Source organism: Amphiprion ocellaris, chromosome 8, assembly GCF_022539595.1.
Source record: "Amphiprion ocellaris isolate individual 3 ecotype Okinawa chromosome 8, ASM2253959v1, whole genome shotgun sequence".
Lineage (NCBI taxonomy): Eukaryota > Metazoa > Chordata > Actinopteri > Pomacentridae > Amphiprion > Amphiprion ocellaris.
In genome coordinates, this window is record NC_072773.1 from 4456076 (window position 1) to 4474941 (window position 18866).

Here is an 18866-nt window from a genome sequence, read left to right on the forward strand (position 1 = left end):
AATTCCAAATATTCTGCATCACAAAGGGACCCGTGGTGATTTAAATGTTGGGGAAAGAGTCCGGATGTGTTCTGGGAACGTTCTCGGTTCTTTGATGCTCTCCAGTCGGCGGTGGAACAAACACGGTTTCTGACAGAACGGATCCCGGTGGTGCCGATGTCAGTCGGCCGTCGCCGTGGGAAACACAAACCCAGAGGCTGCAAATAATGTTTCCACAAATACGCCCCGAAAATAGTTTTATTCTCTTTGGAGAGAAATATGCAACAAAAACAACAACTGCAGCGTCGTTATTGTGAATGCTGAGGAGAATTCATGTTTCTGTTCACTTCTAGATAAAAATACTGATTTGAGTGGCTCTAAAATGTAGATATTTCTTAAGTATTTGGGTGAAAAGCTGATTTCAGGTGATCATATTGTACATTTAGAGACTATTCTACTGTATCTATGACAACAGGGGCTGCAGAGTCACTCTAATTCTCCGTCACGTCGCTGTATGATGTGTTATCTCGGATTTCCTTGTATGCATATTCACTTTGAGCACACGTGTGACTAACATGATGAGTTTATTCCACTACATGCATGTGTCACGGCTGCCCTGGAGGTGAAATAGGGGTCAGTTGCCCTTTTTTACAGGTTTCAGATCAAGTTCGCAGTGAGAATCTTGTCAATTTGAAGGATTTGTGTCTAAAAATGGAAGCAAATGAAGTTCAAAGATTTGAATATTTTTGAATTCTTGACACTGAATTCACAGCAGTTAATAATAATTAAAACATGCAAAACAGCTCATTTTTAATGTGCAATATTTCATGGACATTTTGTGACAGATTTTGCACCATCATGTATTGGGTTGTATTATTCTATCAAAGCAGGGTTGCACCATCAAAGATCAGATGCACATATCAATGAGAACACAACATTTCAGGACTGGAGCTATATTATTTCTCCAGTTATGGTGAATTCAAACATTGATCCACAGATTTGAGCGAAGAAAACGATGCAAAAACCATTACTCCTGAATTTTTAACTGAAAAACTAATGAACCCAGATTTTACATGTGGTCAACTCAATCAACATTCAACAAAATATCAAATATCAAATTGATGACAGGGTGTCTGTCTGTCTGTCTATCTGTCTGTCAGCAACATTACTCAAAAACAGACTAACAGATTTGGATGAAATTTTCAGGGAAGGTCAGAAATGACACAAGGATCAAGTGATTAGATTTTGGCAGTGATGCAGCTTATAGTCTGGATCCACGGATTTGCTAAAGATTTCTGTATCATTGTGAGATAGCAATACGGCGTCACTGTAACTATGGCAACAAGTGGATACTACTATGACCACATTCTATGTTGCCATCATTTCTGATCATCTATAACTAATAAACAAATGCTGTCCATTTCTAAAACAAAAAAGCATTGATGGAGTGCAGTACTCCACCACAAACAAATGACTTTGTGCTGAGTGTTCTGCATGTGTACGTTATGTACGGATACTGAATCATGTGACCTAAATATGTAGCAGGTGGTAGAAACTGATGGGACTCAGAAACACCCCCACAATTTAATCAGTTGTTCCTTGTATCATTTTCGACAGATAAGTCCTGATAAGTCCTCAGTGGTGGATTTGTAGTAGGATCACAATCATATGATTGTAGCGCTCACTTGTTGTCATAGTTACAGTGACGCCGTGCCACTATCCTGCAAAGATCAAGAAATCTTTAACAAATCCGTGGATCCAGACTATAAGCTGCATCACTGCCAAAATCTAATCACTTGGTCCTTGTGTCATTTCTGACCTTCCCTGAAAATTTTATCTAAATCTGTTGGTCTGTTTTTGAGTAATGTTGCTAACAGACAGACAGACAGACAGACAGACAAACAAACCAACACCAGTCATCACATAACTCCACTGCATTCTTTGGCGGAGTAAAAATCGATTTCTGACAATGCCATATGGGGGGAATGAGCAGCCTTGGTGCAGTACTGCGCTGTCTGAGTGCTTTTCTAGTTATCCCTGGTAAGGAAATATGGAGTGTCTACACTCCACAGCAGATTAAAATCACAAACCAGGTCAGGTGGTTTTAATATCTCCTCTTCTTCTATACACCATCATTCAAAAGCTTGAGGTCACTTACAAATGTCCTTATTCTTGAAAGAAAATCCTTTTTTTTCAGTTAACATTAAACATTAAATGAATGATAAATCCAGTGTAGACATTGTTAATGTGGTAAATGACTATTGTAGCTGGAAACAGCTGATTTTTAATGGAATATCTCCATAGAGGTACAGAGGAACATTTCCAGCAACCATCACTCCTGTGTTCTAATGCTACATTGTGTTAGCTAATGGTGTTGAAAGGCTAACTGATGATTAGAAAACACTTGTGCAGTTATGTTAGTACATGAATAAAAGTGTGAATTTCCATGGAAAACATGAAATTGTCTGGATGACACCAAACTTTTGAACAGTAGTGTATGCATGAGGCCCAACCCTTCATTTAAATCCCACCTGCTGCCACGTTAACATGTTTGTTTTTTGTCTTTTTTGTATTTTGCAGGTAACGAGCCGTCGCCGCTGGGCACCGTGGAGAGCTACAACCCGGTGAAGCGGCGCTGGGAGTACGTGGCCCCGATGCCGACCCCCCGCTGCTCCTCGGCGCTGCTGCAGACCCCCAGCATGCTGTTCGTCATCGGCGGCGTGGCGCAGGGACCCAGCCACGCCGTGGAGGCCCTCTGCTTACAGGAAACAGTGTGACACACGCAAACAAACAACACGGCAAGAAACTACACTCACGTATGTGCAGAAACACAAGCACATGAAGCGGAGCTTAGGATGCTTTTCTACCTGACGGATCCCTCTCGTAGACTCTTTTTCACATTCAACGAGCATTTTCAGACGAACGGAGAGCTGGACGAATACAACATTAAAGGATGCCGAAGCTGCGACCGGCAAGGACACAAAAACTGACAGCTTTTCCCCTGTTTTTTACTCTGGGGAAATCAGAGAAAGACAAAAAAATGAAAATAAAACCCCCAGACACTCAGACATCGTGTCTGCAGAAACAACACGCCTTTGAAACTGTTGAGCATTTTTCAGAATAAAAGCAGGGTACTTTTCTGGATACTTAAAGGAACATAGGGCCATATACCTGAATCTCTCCTTTGCAGCGGCGCCGTTCGGACACTTTTCTACGACCTTACAAACAACACTTTGTTCAGTTCTGGGGATGTGAATGTGTGATTCAGTTCTAACCCTTTTTCAGTGTTCAATCTTCTCCCAGAAGTCCATCCACCTTCTGAAACCAGTGAAACCTTCGGCCCATGTTGACCACAGTAGCTGCATTTTCTTGGTTTCTAGCCGACTGTGGTCAGATTGGCCGACACCTTGCTCTGCATCCGTCCATCCGTGCACCACGTTCATCCATCGGCGAGCTCGGATGCTGACTGAGTAACTCACAGCTCAGATAAACATCTCTTTCTCAACACGTTACATCATTTTCTCCTCGAACGATCGCGGTTCACTTTATTCTTTACCTCAACCCGACATCCGGAAGGTTTGACAGATGCATCGGGATGATACCAGGGCAACACTTTCAGAGCAAATTTTTTATTCTCCAGGAAGGAAATTCACAGACTAGTGCAAAAATCATACAATATGTAAGGATTAGGGAGTCATGTTAAAGGTTTCCTAGGAAAATAATTTATAGTAGAGTGATAAAAGTTCTGAAATAGCATGTTTTGGATGAACACAGTTATAATAGCTGCACAAACATAAATGCCAGAGGTGTCTACTTACAGAGATTCTCCACAAAAAGTCATCTTTTCTGTGTAAAATATTCATAAAAGGAAAAGTTTGCAGCTTGCAGAGGAGGCAAAACAATGTTCGGTTCCAAAACTAACTTTTCTTTGAATACAAGTCCTTAAATATTCTACTGCTAGTGTCAAATTGCATGAAACACAATTAGTTGATTGAGTATAAATGGTTAATATCTTTACAAACTTCATTGCAATTCCATGCAAACTCCTCAACTCTCACCCAAAACTCTTTATAAAATTTGTAACCAGAATCTGTTACACTAATAGTTACAACAGATTCAAGTCATTTTTTTTGATGGTTTCTCTGTAAAATAATTTCTAGCAGCGTGATAAAAGTTCTGAAATAGCAGGTTTTGGTCAAACACAGTTATAATAGCTGCACAAACATAAATGCCAGAGGTGTCTACTCAGAGAATTTCTCCACAAAAAGTCATCTTTTGTGTATAAAACATTCAGAAAAAGAAAACTTTGTAGCTTGCAGAGGAGGCAAAACAATGTTCAGTTCCAAAACAAACTTTTCTTTGCCTAAAAATCCTGAAATATTCAACTTCATGCATAAAACAGGAAACACATTTAGTGATATAAAGGGTTCAAATCTTTATCAATTCCATGCAAACTTCTCAACTTTCACCCAAAGCTGAGAGAGCTTTCCAAAAGTAATGCAAACTGGGTACTTGGAATCCGTTACACTAATAGTCACAGAGGAAAACAGCAGTTTATTGCAATGCATTTTAATGATGGCTGTCTGTTAGCCACCAAGCTAACACCATTAGCCGCCTCTCCATCCTACAGCAGAACGTTTGATACTCAAAAGGCAGATTTTTTCTGGACATGAGTTTGGTTTGGGGCTGAAAGTGCAGCTTTATCTAAAGAATCAGGTATAAAAGGTGAAAGATGAGCTGCCTTGTGACAGAACAGACGAGGTCGGGCTGGAAAACGAGGAGACATCACTAGTGAAGCTAGAACCAGAATTGTTTTTAGTCTGGTGCATATTTTGGAATATGCACACAGTTAATGCACCAGAACACCAGAGTCAATCAAGGTTTAGCCGGCTTTGTCCCACAAGGTTGCACACTGTAGAATTATAAACTTTTACTGAGATAATTTGCTGCAAAATGTCAAAAATATAAAATTTATGTATCACATAAAAGCTAATTTACCCATTACAGCTAACGTAGATGATGCACATTTATTTAAATTTGCATTAGTCGTCTTTCTTATTGGCTGGGGAATAGAAGTTTATTGGATTTCACCGGAGTTTATTGTGCATTTATGTGATTAGAAAATAATGATCGAGTCCTGCTACACCTCTGCAACCTTAACAGACGATGAATCATCTGAAGATGATGTTCCTCTCCGACATCCAAGCTGTTTAAACTGTGAAAAAGACCCAGATGAGTAAAGAGAGCTGCCTCCAGGCCCCAGAATCACCACTGTTTCCTCCACACGGCATCTGTTTTTCTGGCCGACCTTCTTACATCAGTTGCTGTTGCGTCTAATTTACCGCTTTACATACGAGCCACAAACTCGTCACGTATATTTGCACGAACACGCAGGAAAACACAAACACTCCTGCAGCCTGATTACATGTTTATTCCATCTGTTGTTTGAGATCTTTGACCCTCTTCAGCTGTGGATTCGTTGCTGTGGAATTTCAGCGACGTCGAGGCAGAAAGAGAGACTCCAGCAACACCAACAGAGCAGCAGTTCATGCAAGCATCAGTTCTGATGATTCTCTCTGATCTTTGGGTTTATACTGTAGTTGGTCAGATTTAGATTTCAGAACAATGTGGAGAAAACCAGTCTGTTTAGTCACATCACAATAGACAATATCTAACCTCCTGCAGCGTCTGTTGGTCTCAAGGTCTAAAGGAAAAATGACTTTCCCCTTCCCTGTAGGAAGGGGAAAGTCATTTTTCCTTCCCATTCCTGACAGCATCACAGACATATTTTTAGGAATCAGTAAGAACCGCTGATGCAGCTCAGGTCATAATTATTCGACCACTTTGAGAACTGTTTTCTGCAGCCTCCTTTGGTTCAAAAAGTGCTGTTTTCTTCTTGAGGTGGACGCTGGTTTGTAGATGCCAAACTTGTTCGGAGCATCTTTCTCACTCATCGCTCTTCATTACGCACCAAGATGTTTTCTAGTATTTTTGATCACTTAAAGCAGTTTTTAACGTTATTTATAATCGAGCTAATTCATTATAGGCCCCTTTTTAAAATTAATTTTATGTCTTGTGCAGTTTTAGATCCACAAGGAGAATATTAGAATCTTACATTATCCTTGTCATCTCACAATTTTACTCTTACTCTTTGTTGAGTGATTGTGCACAAAATAATAGCAACTCAACAAAAGTTTCCAGCCGCCAAAGTGTGAATTTTGAAATCATATTTCTAAGCGTAATTTGTTGCATGTATTTAATTATTATTGTTGCAGTTTTGAAGCAGAATTTGAATGCTCAAGGCCTGTTTTGTGGACTTTTTAAAAGAAAACAACAGCTGGTTTTATAACTACATAAGTTCTCCACTTGCATCCACAGGCTCGTGGTTTTAAAAACACACTGTATGAGGTAATAACTGTTTCCATGTTTCTGGACAGTTTTTCATGATGCAGGACCAAAAGTCTGCTTCTGAGGAAAGCTGAACCTGCCACAGCAGAAAGAACATTCTGTTTTAACTACCTGGATGCTGCAAAGCACAAGTTTAAATGTCAAACAGCTGCTTATTTACTCGTCCAGCAGATTCAGAACAACTGGACAGTTTCAGTTGAGGATAATATGACTCTTTAGGTGCTTCCAGCTCTGTTTATGTTCACCAGCTAGCAGCAGACTGTTGTTATTCTGTTTGTTGGAGCTGCAGTAGAAGTTTGATGGGCTGAAGAGCCAATCTGCAGTAAGAGAGCTGCAGGGAACTGGCAGCAGCTCGATATATTTAACTTTGAAAGCTGAATATTACAAGGAGAATCAGGACGACACATTTAGCGGCTTTAGAGGCTCCTCTCACATGGTCATTTGATCCAGTTTGATCTAAAATATTTACTAGTGCACCGTTAAAGCTGCATTTACTGGCTCTTTATCCATTCGGCTGCACGACAAGTAAAAAACACGTCTGACACATTATTGGACAGGTAACCAAGGATTCGCATTTTTACATTTTGTAGAAATGTAGAGTTGAATTCAAATGTCATTGCAAAGTTCTCCCAAACACAAAACATGTCTTTAGCTTGGCGGATGTTCAACCAGCTCGTGTACGGTGAATTAATCTGAGTTTTTTAACAAAAACACAAGTTTTCAGGCTGCAGAGTGACAACAATGAGCTCAAAGAGGCAAAAACAGCTGCACAGTGCTCCAGATTTGGGTTTTCTTTCTCTATGCGTCATCGTTTGATGTATTGTTAATATAAAATATATTCATAAATGCAGCTTTAAAGCTACATTTATTGATATTTTCCCACTTGGCTGCATCAGAAATTGAAAACACAACAGCTGAAACATTACTGGAGGTGTAAGCAAAGGTTTGCATTTCTAATTTTGCAGAAATAGAGCAACATTAGCATGTGTTTGGAGCTCAGACGCTCGTGTTTCTCACAGAAAGCACAAGTTTTCAGGCTGCAGAGTCACAACAATGAGCTCAAAGAGGCTAAAAAAGCTGCACAGGGCTGCAGATTCTAGTTTTAATTCTCTACACGTCGTCCTTTGATGCACTGTTAATACAAAACATATTCATAACTACAGCTTTAACACAGCAGTGACATCCTGTTTGTGCCTGTCTTTGTGCGTCTACATTCACATTTCTGCCGTGTGATTATGTCTGCGTGGGTGCATGATTGTTACTGTGCTTTTCCGTGGGTGCATGTGTGCAAATCTGTGACACTATTGTTGCAGGAAGCTCTCTTCCATCCAGTTTGCTGCAGCCCCAGAGGAACTCTGGGTTGTCGCCAGGGCAGCTCTCTCCATATTACTCATCTGGTTTTCAGTTTAAAGCCAAGAGAAAGACAACTTTTCTCTCCCGCTGTGACCCCGTCGGATCGCCGTATTGCCAACACGACTCACAAATGTTGTGTTTGGTAGAAAAAGACGCGTCGTGAGTCTGCTTCTCTGGCTGCAGATGTGAGGCGTGTGCCAGCTGGTTGGAGAGGAATCCCTCTGCAGAACTAGAGATGATGCTGCAGCACAGCGAGCAGCTCATTACAAGCTGCACTTTATTAGAACGGAAATGTGTTCTCACGGGATGAATTAATACGGTTTGAGTTCGAGCTTCTAGGAAGAAGTCAGGTTTGTGAAATGTGGGGAAAAGGGCATTTTACAAACAAGTGTCCTAAAACCACCATGCAGGTTTTTACTACGACATGGTACCAGGCACCGAACTCACAAAAGACGTTCGAACGCTCATTTTTTAGGCCCCCAGAAAGTTGCTTTGTGTGTTATTACCTCTCTGCTTGGCGACGCATTCAGGGCCCCGTCGGAACGTTCGGCGCCTCGATTCACAAAAACAAGGCCAGAAGACTCAGGTTCTGACAGAACGACGAGGCCGAGCGGGAGGACGGAGAATTCACACTGCTTTCACTTTTACAAATCCAGAACTGTGTCTTATTTCTGACAATGAAAAGCCTCTCCAGTGTTTTTTCCTTTATTTTCCTTTTTTCTTTTCGTGCGGGAAATTTCCTCGCAGGTAGCATAAATGTGTTCCTTTTGACATTAGCACATGTTCTTGTCTTTTTTCTCCATTTTTAAAATACCAAACACCCCCTCGATTATTATGGATTAAGTGATCGGGATTAGATATCTGAGTATTTTTGTTGTTAGTTGTTCATGTTCGTTGATTATTTCTGCCCTCCGGTTGTTTTGTGTTATCGGTGGAGGTGTGTCGTGAGCCGGGTTCCCCCAAAGTGTTCCTCACTAGTTGCGTGTTCTTGCAGAGCTTTTTGCTTCGGCTGAAAGTATATTTTTGAATAGAAGTATATGTTTATTTTCACCACGGACGAGATGCAGAAGAGAAATGTTCATATAAAGCAGAAAAGAAAGGCTAAAAGAGATACAAAAAGCTGTGTATTTTATTCATATTTCAATGTGTTGGCTGAGTTTTTAGCAGATTGTGAAAGGAAACTCCAGTTGAATTTCATTTTGTGGTTGAAAACACGTCTGTCGTTCACTCTGGTGGGTTTTAAACTAGTGTTCAGACATTCTGAGAAACACAAACCCAGTATCTCCCTCCTGAACTGCTTTGTGGTCTCCGTGGATCAGTATTTCTTAGACAAAGAGAGAAAAACCATCTGGCGTTTGTGTCAAGGAGGCGTGACGACACTTAAATATATCCTGATTTATGTTCTTACACTTATTGTGTTTTAATGGGTGAACATTTAGTGGTAGAAGCAGCTTTCAGTCAAACAGAAGCACAGAGACTATGCACTAACGGTGCAGCTTCACCCTCAAGTGAGTCGGATATGAGAACATTTACTGTTTATTCAAGTTGTACAAGTGTGACAAACAGAAGGTTTTAAAGGTTTTGCATGAAGATAAACAGAAATATTTAAGAATTCATGCACAATTAGGGAAAATAACATTCTGAGCAACAGTGTTTGAGCACTTATTTCACTATTTAATATAATACTCCATTTATTTTACACATGAAGCTCTGATTTCATCCAGTATGTGAGTTAAAATCAGGATACAGAGAGTTAAATTCTCGGCTAGTTCAATGCAATTCGTCGTTCAGGATGTTTTCAATCAGTCTATTTGACAGCTGAAGCCCATTTCTGAGATTTATGATCCAATTGATCAATTACTTTGCTAGAAAATCTCAAAAAATGTAAGCATGGGAAACAGATGTAGTTTGTCTTTTTTGTCCATAAAACTCACAGATTTTTATCTAAAATCATATTTTTCCAACTTTAATCTACACAGTTTTTACACCTTTCTGCAAAAAACCTGCATTTCTTTTCTTAAAATATGAAGAAAAAACCCATGACATGTAGAGAACAGCTACAACAAATTCCTTTCGAGACATTTTATCCAATTTATAACATCATGTTTACAAGTAAAAATCTCACAATTACAAGCTCTGGACTTTATATTTTTGAAATATTTTTGGGAATTTGTCACATTAAACGTTACTGACCAATTCAGTGCACTTTGTTTCCCCAACTGTCAACATATAGGCTAAATAATATTTTCTAAATGGTAATATTACACTGATTTAGTCTTGTAAAAGTTCACAAGTGATGACTTTTAACATTTAATGTGACAAATTCCAAAAACTAACTTTTTAGAGGTTGACGTGATGTGAGGCTAGCAGTTTCCCTTTGTTTCCAGTCTTTATGCTAAGCTACGCTAATGACCTCTGGCTCCAGATGTGGTGTTGATTTTTATATCTGTCTTTCAATCTCTAAAAAATTACAGTTATTTCTAAAAGCTCATACTAGTAAACTCACATTTTGTTGATTTGTGGACTGGTCACTTGCATTTAAAAACTAAATCCGATCGCTTGAGGGTGAAGCATCACTCAGCAGTAAACACCAAACGCAGCACGTCATGCTGTTGTGATCGAGGTGCTTTTCCTTCACCTCAGATGTACAAAGTTCTTCTAATCCCTCTGACGACCAACACGATTCGGCTACTGCCTGTTTCCAGGAGGACGAGTCGCTGCTCACCAGGACAGAGAACAAAACCGGACACGTTACTTTAGTTATTATAATTCCTGGTATAATAATGACGGTAATCGCGGTGATATTCATTGTTGTGGTTGTTTTTTTTCCCTGGGTTCTCTGTAATAGATAAACGTGATGCTGCGGTGTGTTTTTGAACTGTTGATTGGGATGGAAAAGAGAACAAAGAGCGATTGAGCTCATATTAAAGAGCAGGATGGGGGTGAATTAGTGGGATGATGTGATGTTCACAGGGAAAGGCTGCCTCCCCTCAACAAAGCCTGCCAGACTCGCTGCTGCAGCCACAGATACCATCAGATGGGGTTTAAAACGATAGCAAGGATTAGCATTAACAGCTACATGACTCTGGTTGATAACTTCATTATGATAAAATTCATTTTGCCACCTTGAAGGGAGCAAAAGTGCTGAGAAGTCACTCTAGTCAGCATTAATTTAGAATATACGCTTCGGCATGGTGGCCCAGAGAGCTCCATTTGAGGAAACACATGCAAAAAGACAAAATATATGCAGATTAACAACACTTTTCTTCAAAAATTTAGGACAAAAATCATGTTGCTAATACAGAAAACACAACAAAATGCAGAAACTGGCTGCAAAGACTTCCACTCAACACTGTTTCCAAACCCTTGTCCCAGATGCTTCAAAAATTATTCGAAATGTGTCCAAAATAACTTGAAAATGATCCAGAATTACCGAAAAATTTCCAGAAAGGAACTAAAACACAGAAAATTTGTTCGGAATGACATGAAAATAGTCTAAAATGACTGGAAATTTACCAAGATCAATCAGAATTTCTCTCAGATAATTGAAAATTATCCAGAATGACCGAAAATTTGCAAACTGACACTAAATTTGGCCAAAAAGCTTTAAAAACCCATGCAAAATTTGTCTAAAATTAATTGAAAATGATCCAAAATTGCAGAAAATGTGTCCAAAATTACACAAAAGTTGTCAGAAAATACAAAAATCTTCCCAAAATGAATCAAAACTTATCCAAAACCACTTAAATCTGTTCATAATAAGCTGAAAATTATTTAAAAATGACTGAAAGCTTGGAGGATGACATGAGGCAGAGTGGTCTAACCCACCAAAACTCAAATTTAGACCATATTTTATGGTCTAGATTTGAATTTGAGGAAACGCATGCAAAAAGACAAAATGCATGCAGATTAACGACACTTTTCCTCATAAATTTAGGGAAAAAATATGTTGCAAATACAGAAAACACAACAAAATGCAGCTGCAAACTGCAAAGACTTCCAGGAAAAAAAAGTTTCCAAAATGTAGTGGTGCATTAGTGTGAAAATCAATGAGCTAGCATGCTAGGTTAGCATGTATTTCATCAAGGTTGAGCTACTGCGACAAGCACGCCAAACCCCCCTGCAGACGTTTAGATTCTAGTGTTTTTTTTGCATGTTTTTTCTTCATAAAGTCTCAGGATCACTGTGCTGTGCCTCATTTAATCTGCACAGCTCAAAACTCAAAGCTAAAAGATGCAAAAAAAACCCCAATCTGTATAAGAAAGCTGCACCTGGTCTGGAGAGCGGTTTTGGTTAAAACTGCTGCTTTCCTGGAGTAATAGTGGACTTTTAAGGAACGACAAATGCAGACTGAGCTTTGCTTTTAGCTTTTTGTCACTAAAACTGCAGCAAACAAGGCTAAAGTTAGCCTGATTCTGACAAACTAACAACCTGTAGGTGGGGTTAGCAGCATTTACATGTCCAGTTGCAGCACTAACTCCTCAGATACAGGAGCATCTGTGAGTTTTCTTCTTCGTTGTTGCAGCAGCGACGTTTCTCGCAGGCTTTGGCTCTGAGACCGAGTCGTGGCCGTGACTCCAGTGCAGTAGTTCAGTGCCTAAACTAAATGTGAGGTAGTGCCTCGACTATGAATCCTGTTCTATAATAAACTATTTTGACTTGCTGTCTGATTCTGTACGTCCTGTGTTCCTTTTTATGAAAGTATTAGAGTCTGAGCACCAACAGGAACCTCTTGAAACCTATGGTTTCATTTTTTTTTCAACATCTTTCTGTCACATTTGAAATTGCAATTTTGAAAGCCTAAAAATACTCGAAAACGTGAAAATTTGCACACATCTTGCACACGTGTTGGCCAAATAGCCAGTACATGTCACCTACAGCTATGAAATTTGGCAGGCTTATGTAACTCGTCAAGGCAAACAAAAATTTAACTCACAACTATACTTAAAACACAACAGGAAGTCAGCCATTTTGAATGATATGTCACATTTTGGACGATTTTGGATCAATTTTTGCACATTTTCAAAAGCTATAAACTCAAACTGAGTAATCCTGACAGAGCTCAAATTTGGCCAGGATGTACACCAGGCATGGGTGATTAAAAGTTATGAAAATGCTCTGAAAACGTCTGAGGGCGGCGAAATGGCGGCCCCTGGAATTTTGACCTTTCACCACGAAACAGGAAGTGCTGTCTAACTAGCCTGTTCATGCTCCAATCTGCCTGAAATTTTACAAATGTGATCAGAGTCTTGACCTCATCACATCCATAGGCTGAAATACACTCTCAGTCACAGCGCCACCTGGTGGATATGCTTGGATTCGCTAACCAGCAAAAATGCAAGGACCCAATCAACGCTGTTTGCTGCTTTAGTTAAATTATTAGTGTCCGAACACCAACAGTGCAAGTAACCTCTTGAAACCCATGGGTTTGCTATTATTTTTCAGCATTTTTCTGTCGCATTTAATATTGCAAATTTGAAGGCCTAAAAATACTTGGAAACATGTGAAAATTTGCACATATATTGTACAGGTGTGGGCCAAAAGAGCTCAATAGCTCCACCTGGAAACTTTCCACCACGAAATATAGCCAGTACGTGTCACCGACAGCTATGAAATTTGGTCGGCATATGTAACTCATCACAACAAGCAAAAATGTGATTGACAACCATACCTAAAACATAACAGGACGTCGGCCATTTTGAATTATGTTTCATATTTTGGATGATTTTGGACCAATTTTTGCACTTTTTCAGTTTTTCAAAAGCTATGAACTCAAACAGATTGACCCCGACGGAGCTGAAATTTGGCCAGGATGTACACCAGGCATGGGTGATTAGTTACTAAAGTTACTAAAATGTTCCGCAAAAGTCTGAGGGCATGGAAATGACGACCGGCGGAATTTCAACCTTTCGCCATGAAACAGGAAATGCAGTGTAACTGCCCTGTACATGCTTCAATCTGCCTGAAACTTTACATGTGTGATCACAGTCTGGCCTTCATCACATAAAAAAGGCTGATATACATTCACAGTGATAGCGCCACCTGATGGACAGTTTTGATGGATCGCCATAGGTCGAAATAAACTCTCAGTTGCAGCGCCACCTGGTGGACAAGCTTGGGTTTGCTGACCAGCAAGGATGCGAGGACCTGACCAACGCTGCTTGCAGCTTTAATTTTTATTATTTTCCAGCACTTTCTGGAACAGAGATGATAGCTGTTTCCATGCAGGTCTCTTATAGGAGGAAAAATGTCACCTGATTCATAATAGATGAATGTGACATCAAAACCCACTTCAAACGCAGTGTGAGGATGAAGTGCTCCTATAGAGAGGGTAAAAAAAGATCTTTTTTGTTCTCTATGCAGTAAAACCTGAATACCTTCACTTTTTCACTCCCTGCAGAAAATGCCTGTCAAACAGAATGTATGTCATATTAAATACAAGCTGCAGTCTTGCTTCCACTGAGTTTCCTGGATGTTCAGGGGATTAAAACACATTACAGCATGTTAATTAGCTGCACAGCGGCCAGTGTGAGCATCACTTTGCACTAATTGAAATCTGGCTGCAGATGAAGCTCACGTCCTGCATTATGTGGACTTTTTGAAGCAGGAAACAGGAGCCGCCAACTGCTTGCTCCTTCAGTTTCTGTTGCTGTGAATCCTCTCAAACCACAAAGATTTAACTGAACAAAACAGCAGGTCCTCCGATTCAAATGCTGCTTTGTTATTCCTGGCCGCCAGCCCATTAAAATTAATGTTGCTATGGGATTTGATCGGTGTTTGGCACAGAAAATTTTAAAAAGTTGATATCAAAACCAAATCCTGAGCTGAAAAAATTAAATGATGGCAGTGAAACCAAATGTTTTCTGGCTATTGGCACCGCAAAGTAAAACACAGGTGTTAAAAATCCAAAGAGGGAATGAAACACACCTGTTTTTATTTCTTCACCTTATGTTTTTCAATAGCAACCTTCAATTTTTTTTCCCTTTTTTTAGTCAGTATTAGAAGCAGAGTGGTCTAACCCACAAAAAATTCAAACTGAGCTTTATATAATTTCTAATATTTTATGGTCTAGATTTTAGTGGCTGAGTGGTCTAAACCCTCAACCCAAATATAACGTTACAGTGAATGTTAGACCATTCCTGGAAAACACAAAACTTTGAGCCCATTTTTCTCAAAAACTACAGAAAGTGAGTCAGACCACTCTGCTTCCAAACCCTTATTGTCCAACATGCTTCAAAAATTATCCCAAATGATTAAAAATGATCCAGAATGGCTGAAAATTTTCAGAATGGCACTAGACTTCTCCAAAGATGCTTTAAAAGCCATCCAGAATGATTCAAAATTTGTCTAAAATGACTTGAAAATTAACCAACATTCCAGAAATACACAAAAGTTTTCAGAAATGGCAAAATTCTTCCAAAAATGACTCAAAAATGGTCCAAAATGACTTAAATCTGTTCAGAATGAACTGAAAATTGTGAAAAATGACTGAAAAATTGCAGAATGACATGAAGGTGATAGAAGCAGAGTGGTCTAACCCACAAAAAAATCTGAACTGAATTTTATATCATTTCTGTAATATTTTATGGTCTAGATTTTAGTGGCAAAGTGGTCTAACCCACAACCCAAATATAGCATTACAGTAAAGGTTAAACCATTCTTGAAAACACAAAACATTGAACCCATTTTTCTCAAAAACTACACAAGGTGGGTCAGACCACTCTGCTTCCAAACTCTTATTGATATATTTTTTTTGTCTTTATCATCAGTTTTGCAGTTATTGCAGTCACCAGTTTTATATAGAATAGAATAGAATAGAGTAGAATAGAATAGAATAGAATACGCTTTATTGTCATTATACAGTGTATAACAAAATTGGAAAGCTTCTCCTTTTCAGTGCAAGAAATCTTAAAAAATAGTGCAAAACAGTCTATTTACAAATATACATATAAATAACAGTGTGAATATAAATAGCAAAGTGAATGAGCCAGTGGTGTATATTGCACTTTTCACATTATATTGTTGGCTTTGTGTGAGACCTGTGAGAATTCAGGGTGGTGATGGCTCTCAGAAAGAAGCTGTTTTTAAGTCTGCTTGTCCTCACTTTAATACATCTGTAACGCCTTCCAGAGGGCAACAGATCAAAAAGCTGAGAACCGGGATGTGAACTGTCCTTGATGATGTTCTGAGCTCTGCTGAGGCACCGGGTGGGGTAGATGTCCATGAGGGAGGGGAGAAGACAGCCAACAATCCTCTGAAGCCTCACTCTGTCTGCCTCGGTGCAGCTCCTGTACCAGGTGGAAACACAGAACGTCAGCAGGTTCTCTATGGATGAGCTGTAGAAGGCCAGCAGCAGCTTCCTGTACCAGGTGGAAACACAGAACGTCAGCAGGTTCTCTATGGATGAGCTGTAGAAGACCAGCAGCAGCTTCCTGTACCAGGTGGAAACACAGAACGTCAGCAGGTTCTCTGTGGATGAGCTGTAGAAGGTCAGCAGCAGCTTCCTGTACCAGGTGGAAACACAGAACGTCAGCAGGTTCTCTATGGATGAGCTGTAGAAGACCAGCAGCAGCTTCCTGTACCAGGTGGAAACACAGAACGTCAGCAGGTTCTCTATGGATGAGCTGTAGAAGACCAGCAGCAGCTTCCTGTACCAGGTGGAAACACAGAACATCAGCAGGTTCTCTATGGATGAGCTGTAGAAGGCCAGCAGCAGCTTCCTGACCAGGTTGTTTTTCTGAGGACTCTCAGGAAGTGTAGCTGCTGCTGAGCCTTCTTTATGACAGCCGTGATGTTGTCTGTCCAGGAGAGGTCATCAGAGATCTGGACTTGATGTAGAAGGGGGGGCGGGTCAGTTCTGTTCCTCCTGAAGTCCATGATGATCTCCTTTGTCTTTGAGGTGTTTAGTGTCGGGTTGTTTACTGAACACCAGGTTGTGAGTTTCTGGACCTCCTCTCTGTAGGCTGTCTCGTCACCTTTTGAGATCAGACCGACCACTGTGGTGTCGTCAGCAAATATGACGATGATGTTGTTTCTGTGGACCAGTCTGCAGTCATAGGTGTAGAGACAATACAGGAGGGGGCTCAGCACATAGCCCTGTGGTGCACCGGTGGAGGAAAGGTGGGAACCAAGTCTCACAGACTGGGGTCTGTTGGTTAAGAAGTCCTTAATCCAGCTGCATGTGAGAGGGGGGAGGCCCAGGGTGTCCAGTTTGTTTATCAGGATGTCTGGTATGATTGTGTTGAATGCCGAGCTGTAATCCACAAAGAGCATCCTGGAATAGCTCTGTGGTTGTTCCAGGTGGGTCAGCACAGCGTGCAGAGCTATGGTGATGGCGTCCTCTGTGGATCTGTTCGCTCGGTATGCAAACTGGTGGGAGTCGAGTGTGGGGGGGAGACAGTCTTTGATGTGCCGGAGAACCAGAAGTTTTAGCTCTTCTAGCATAAAGCTGGCGTAGAAAGCGTGATTTCCATATAATCTGCATAGAAAAGAGAAAATGTCGCCTCTTTCCTGACCTGCTACCTCCTCTGAAGCTTCTGTTTGCTCTGTTTTCCACATAAAACTGGATTACACTGAGGCTGAATCTTAACTGACATTAGAGCTGCAACAAATGCCAACGTTTAAGTGTTAACCTGCTAAAATAGCAGCTAAGTTTCCACCCTGTGATATATCTTTTTCTCGGACGGTTTTTATGCTGCTACTGCTACACAAAGTCTCTTTTTCAGAACCACAGTATCCAACGCAGGAGCAGCTGACCCAGATTTACATTTATTTGTGATTATTCCCTGATACTGGGCTCACATATCTGTTGATATGGTGTGTTTTATGATGTTTATTCATATTCTCACAGTGTTGTGTTTACCCACCTGCATGGTTTCCACGTGCACGATGTTTTTTCAGCTTTTACAAGAAAAGGAAAGATCCACTTAGTAACATTCTAGACTGTTTTTATTTACTGAATAGGAGAAAGTCCCCAAAAACCACACAGAAAAGCTCCAGGAAGTGGCTGTGTGCGACACTTTAAAGGAAATAAGGTGTTCAAACAAACAGAAATCTGCAAATCTGACCAGTTAGTCCTCATTGTAAAAGTATTTTCTGCTGTGAAACCAAAAAACACCTCAGATAAAGTCTAAATCTCGCCTCTGTTTCACAGTTCATTAACATTAACAGTCATATCAGCTAGCATTAGCTCATTGTCCAGTTGACTTCTACTGAGCCAGCATGTTTTAGATCTAACCTGGCCCTGGGTTGTCTCCACATAGAAAACATCTGTTAAAATATTCAAAAAATGTGGTACTCCACTTTCAGAATCTAGCTCTGAAAAATAAAATGCAAGTGCCACAGAGGTTATAAGTGGAAATTGAAGTTTTTGTGACAGCTCAGACTATCTTAAGGACATAACGTGTATCTCGATGGACGGTATCCAAGAAGTAATTAAAGCTGCAAGTAGCATTGAACGGGTCCTCACATCCTTGCTGGTCAGCGAACCCAAGCATGTCCACCAGGTGGTGCTTTGACTGAACATGTATTTCAGCCTGTATCTGGTGAAGGCTGGACTCTTATCACACATGTAAAGTTTCAGGCAGATTGGAGCATGTATAGGCTATTTGGACAGCACTTCATGTCCATCCATCAGGTGGCGCTATCACTGTGACTGTATGTTTTGCTATGAATGTCATCAGGGAGTGCCTGTGATCACATTTGTAAAGTTATAGGCAGATTGGAGCATGTACAGGGCAGTTACACAGCATTTGCTGTTTCATGGTGAAATATGGCTGTCAAACATGCTGCCCGTAGTAGATTACCCAGGTGGCGCTATTGAGCCATTTTGGCTCACACCTATGCAATTCCTCTAAAATAAGAAATTTTTCACCGGTCCTGATGTGTGTGCAAAGTTTCACGCGTTTTCAGCTATTTTAAGGCCCTCAAAAGTCCAAATGAAAAGTCTGAAAAAGAAAGTATAATAAAGCCATGAGTTTCAATAAGGCCTTCACATCATTCAGTGTTCAGACCCTAAAAAACAAAAACACAAGATGAAACATGGCTACGGTGCATGAAAAGAAGCTTGGAAAAACACTCTGATCAGACGACACCAGGAACATTTGTTTGGAAAATGTCTGATGTTA

General features: G+C 40.3%; 1 protein-coding gene across 1 annotated transcript in view; it reads left to right on the forward strand.

Annotated features, from left to right (window-relative positions):
- LOC111579966 (kelch domain-containing protein 8B) overlaps positions 1-12410 on the forward strand; it is a 269839-nt gene extending 257429 nt beyond the window's left edge. The window contains exon 6 of the mRNA XM_023287512.3: positions 2560-12410. Within this exon, the coding sequence (XP_023143280.2) occupies positions 2560-2756 (197 nt within the window). The 3' untranslated portion in view covers positions 2757-12410. The remainder of the gene's footprint in view (positions 1-2559) is intronic.
- Positions 12411-18866: the final 6456 nt, after the last annotated feature.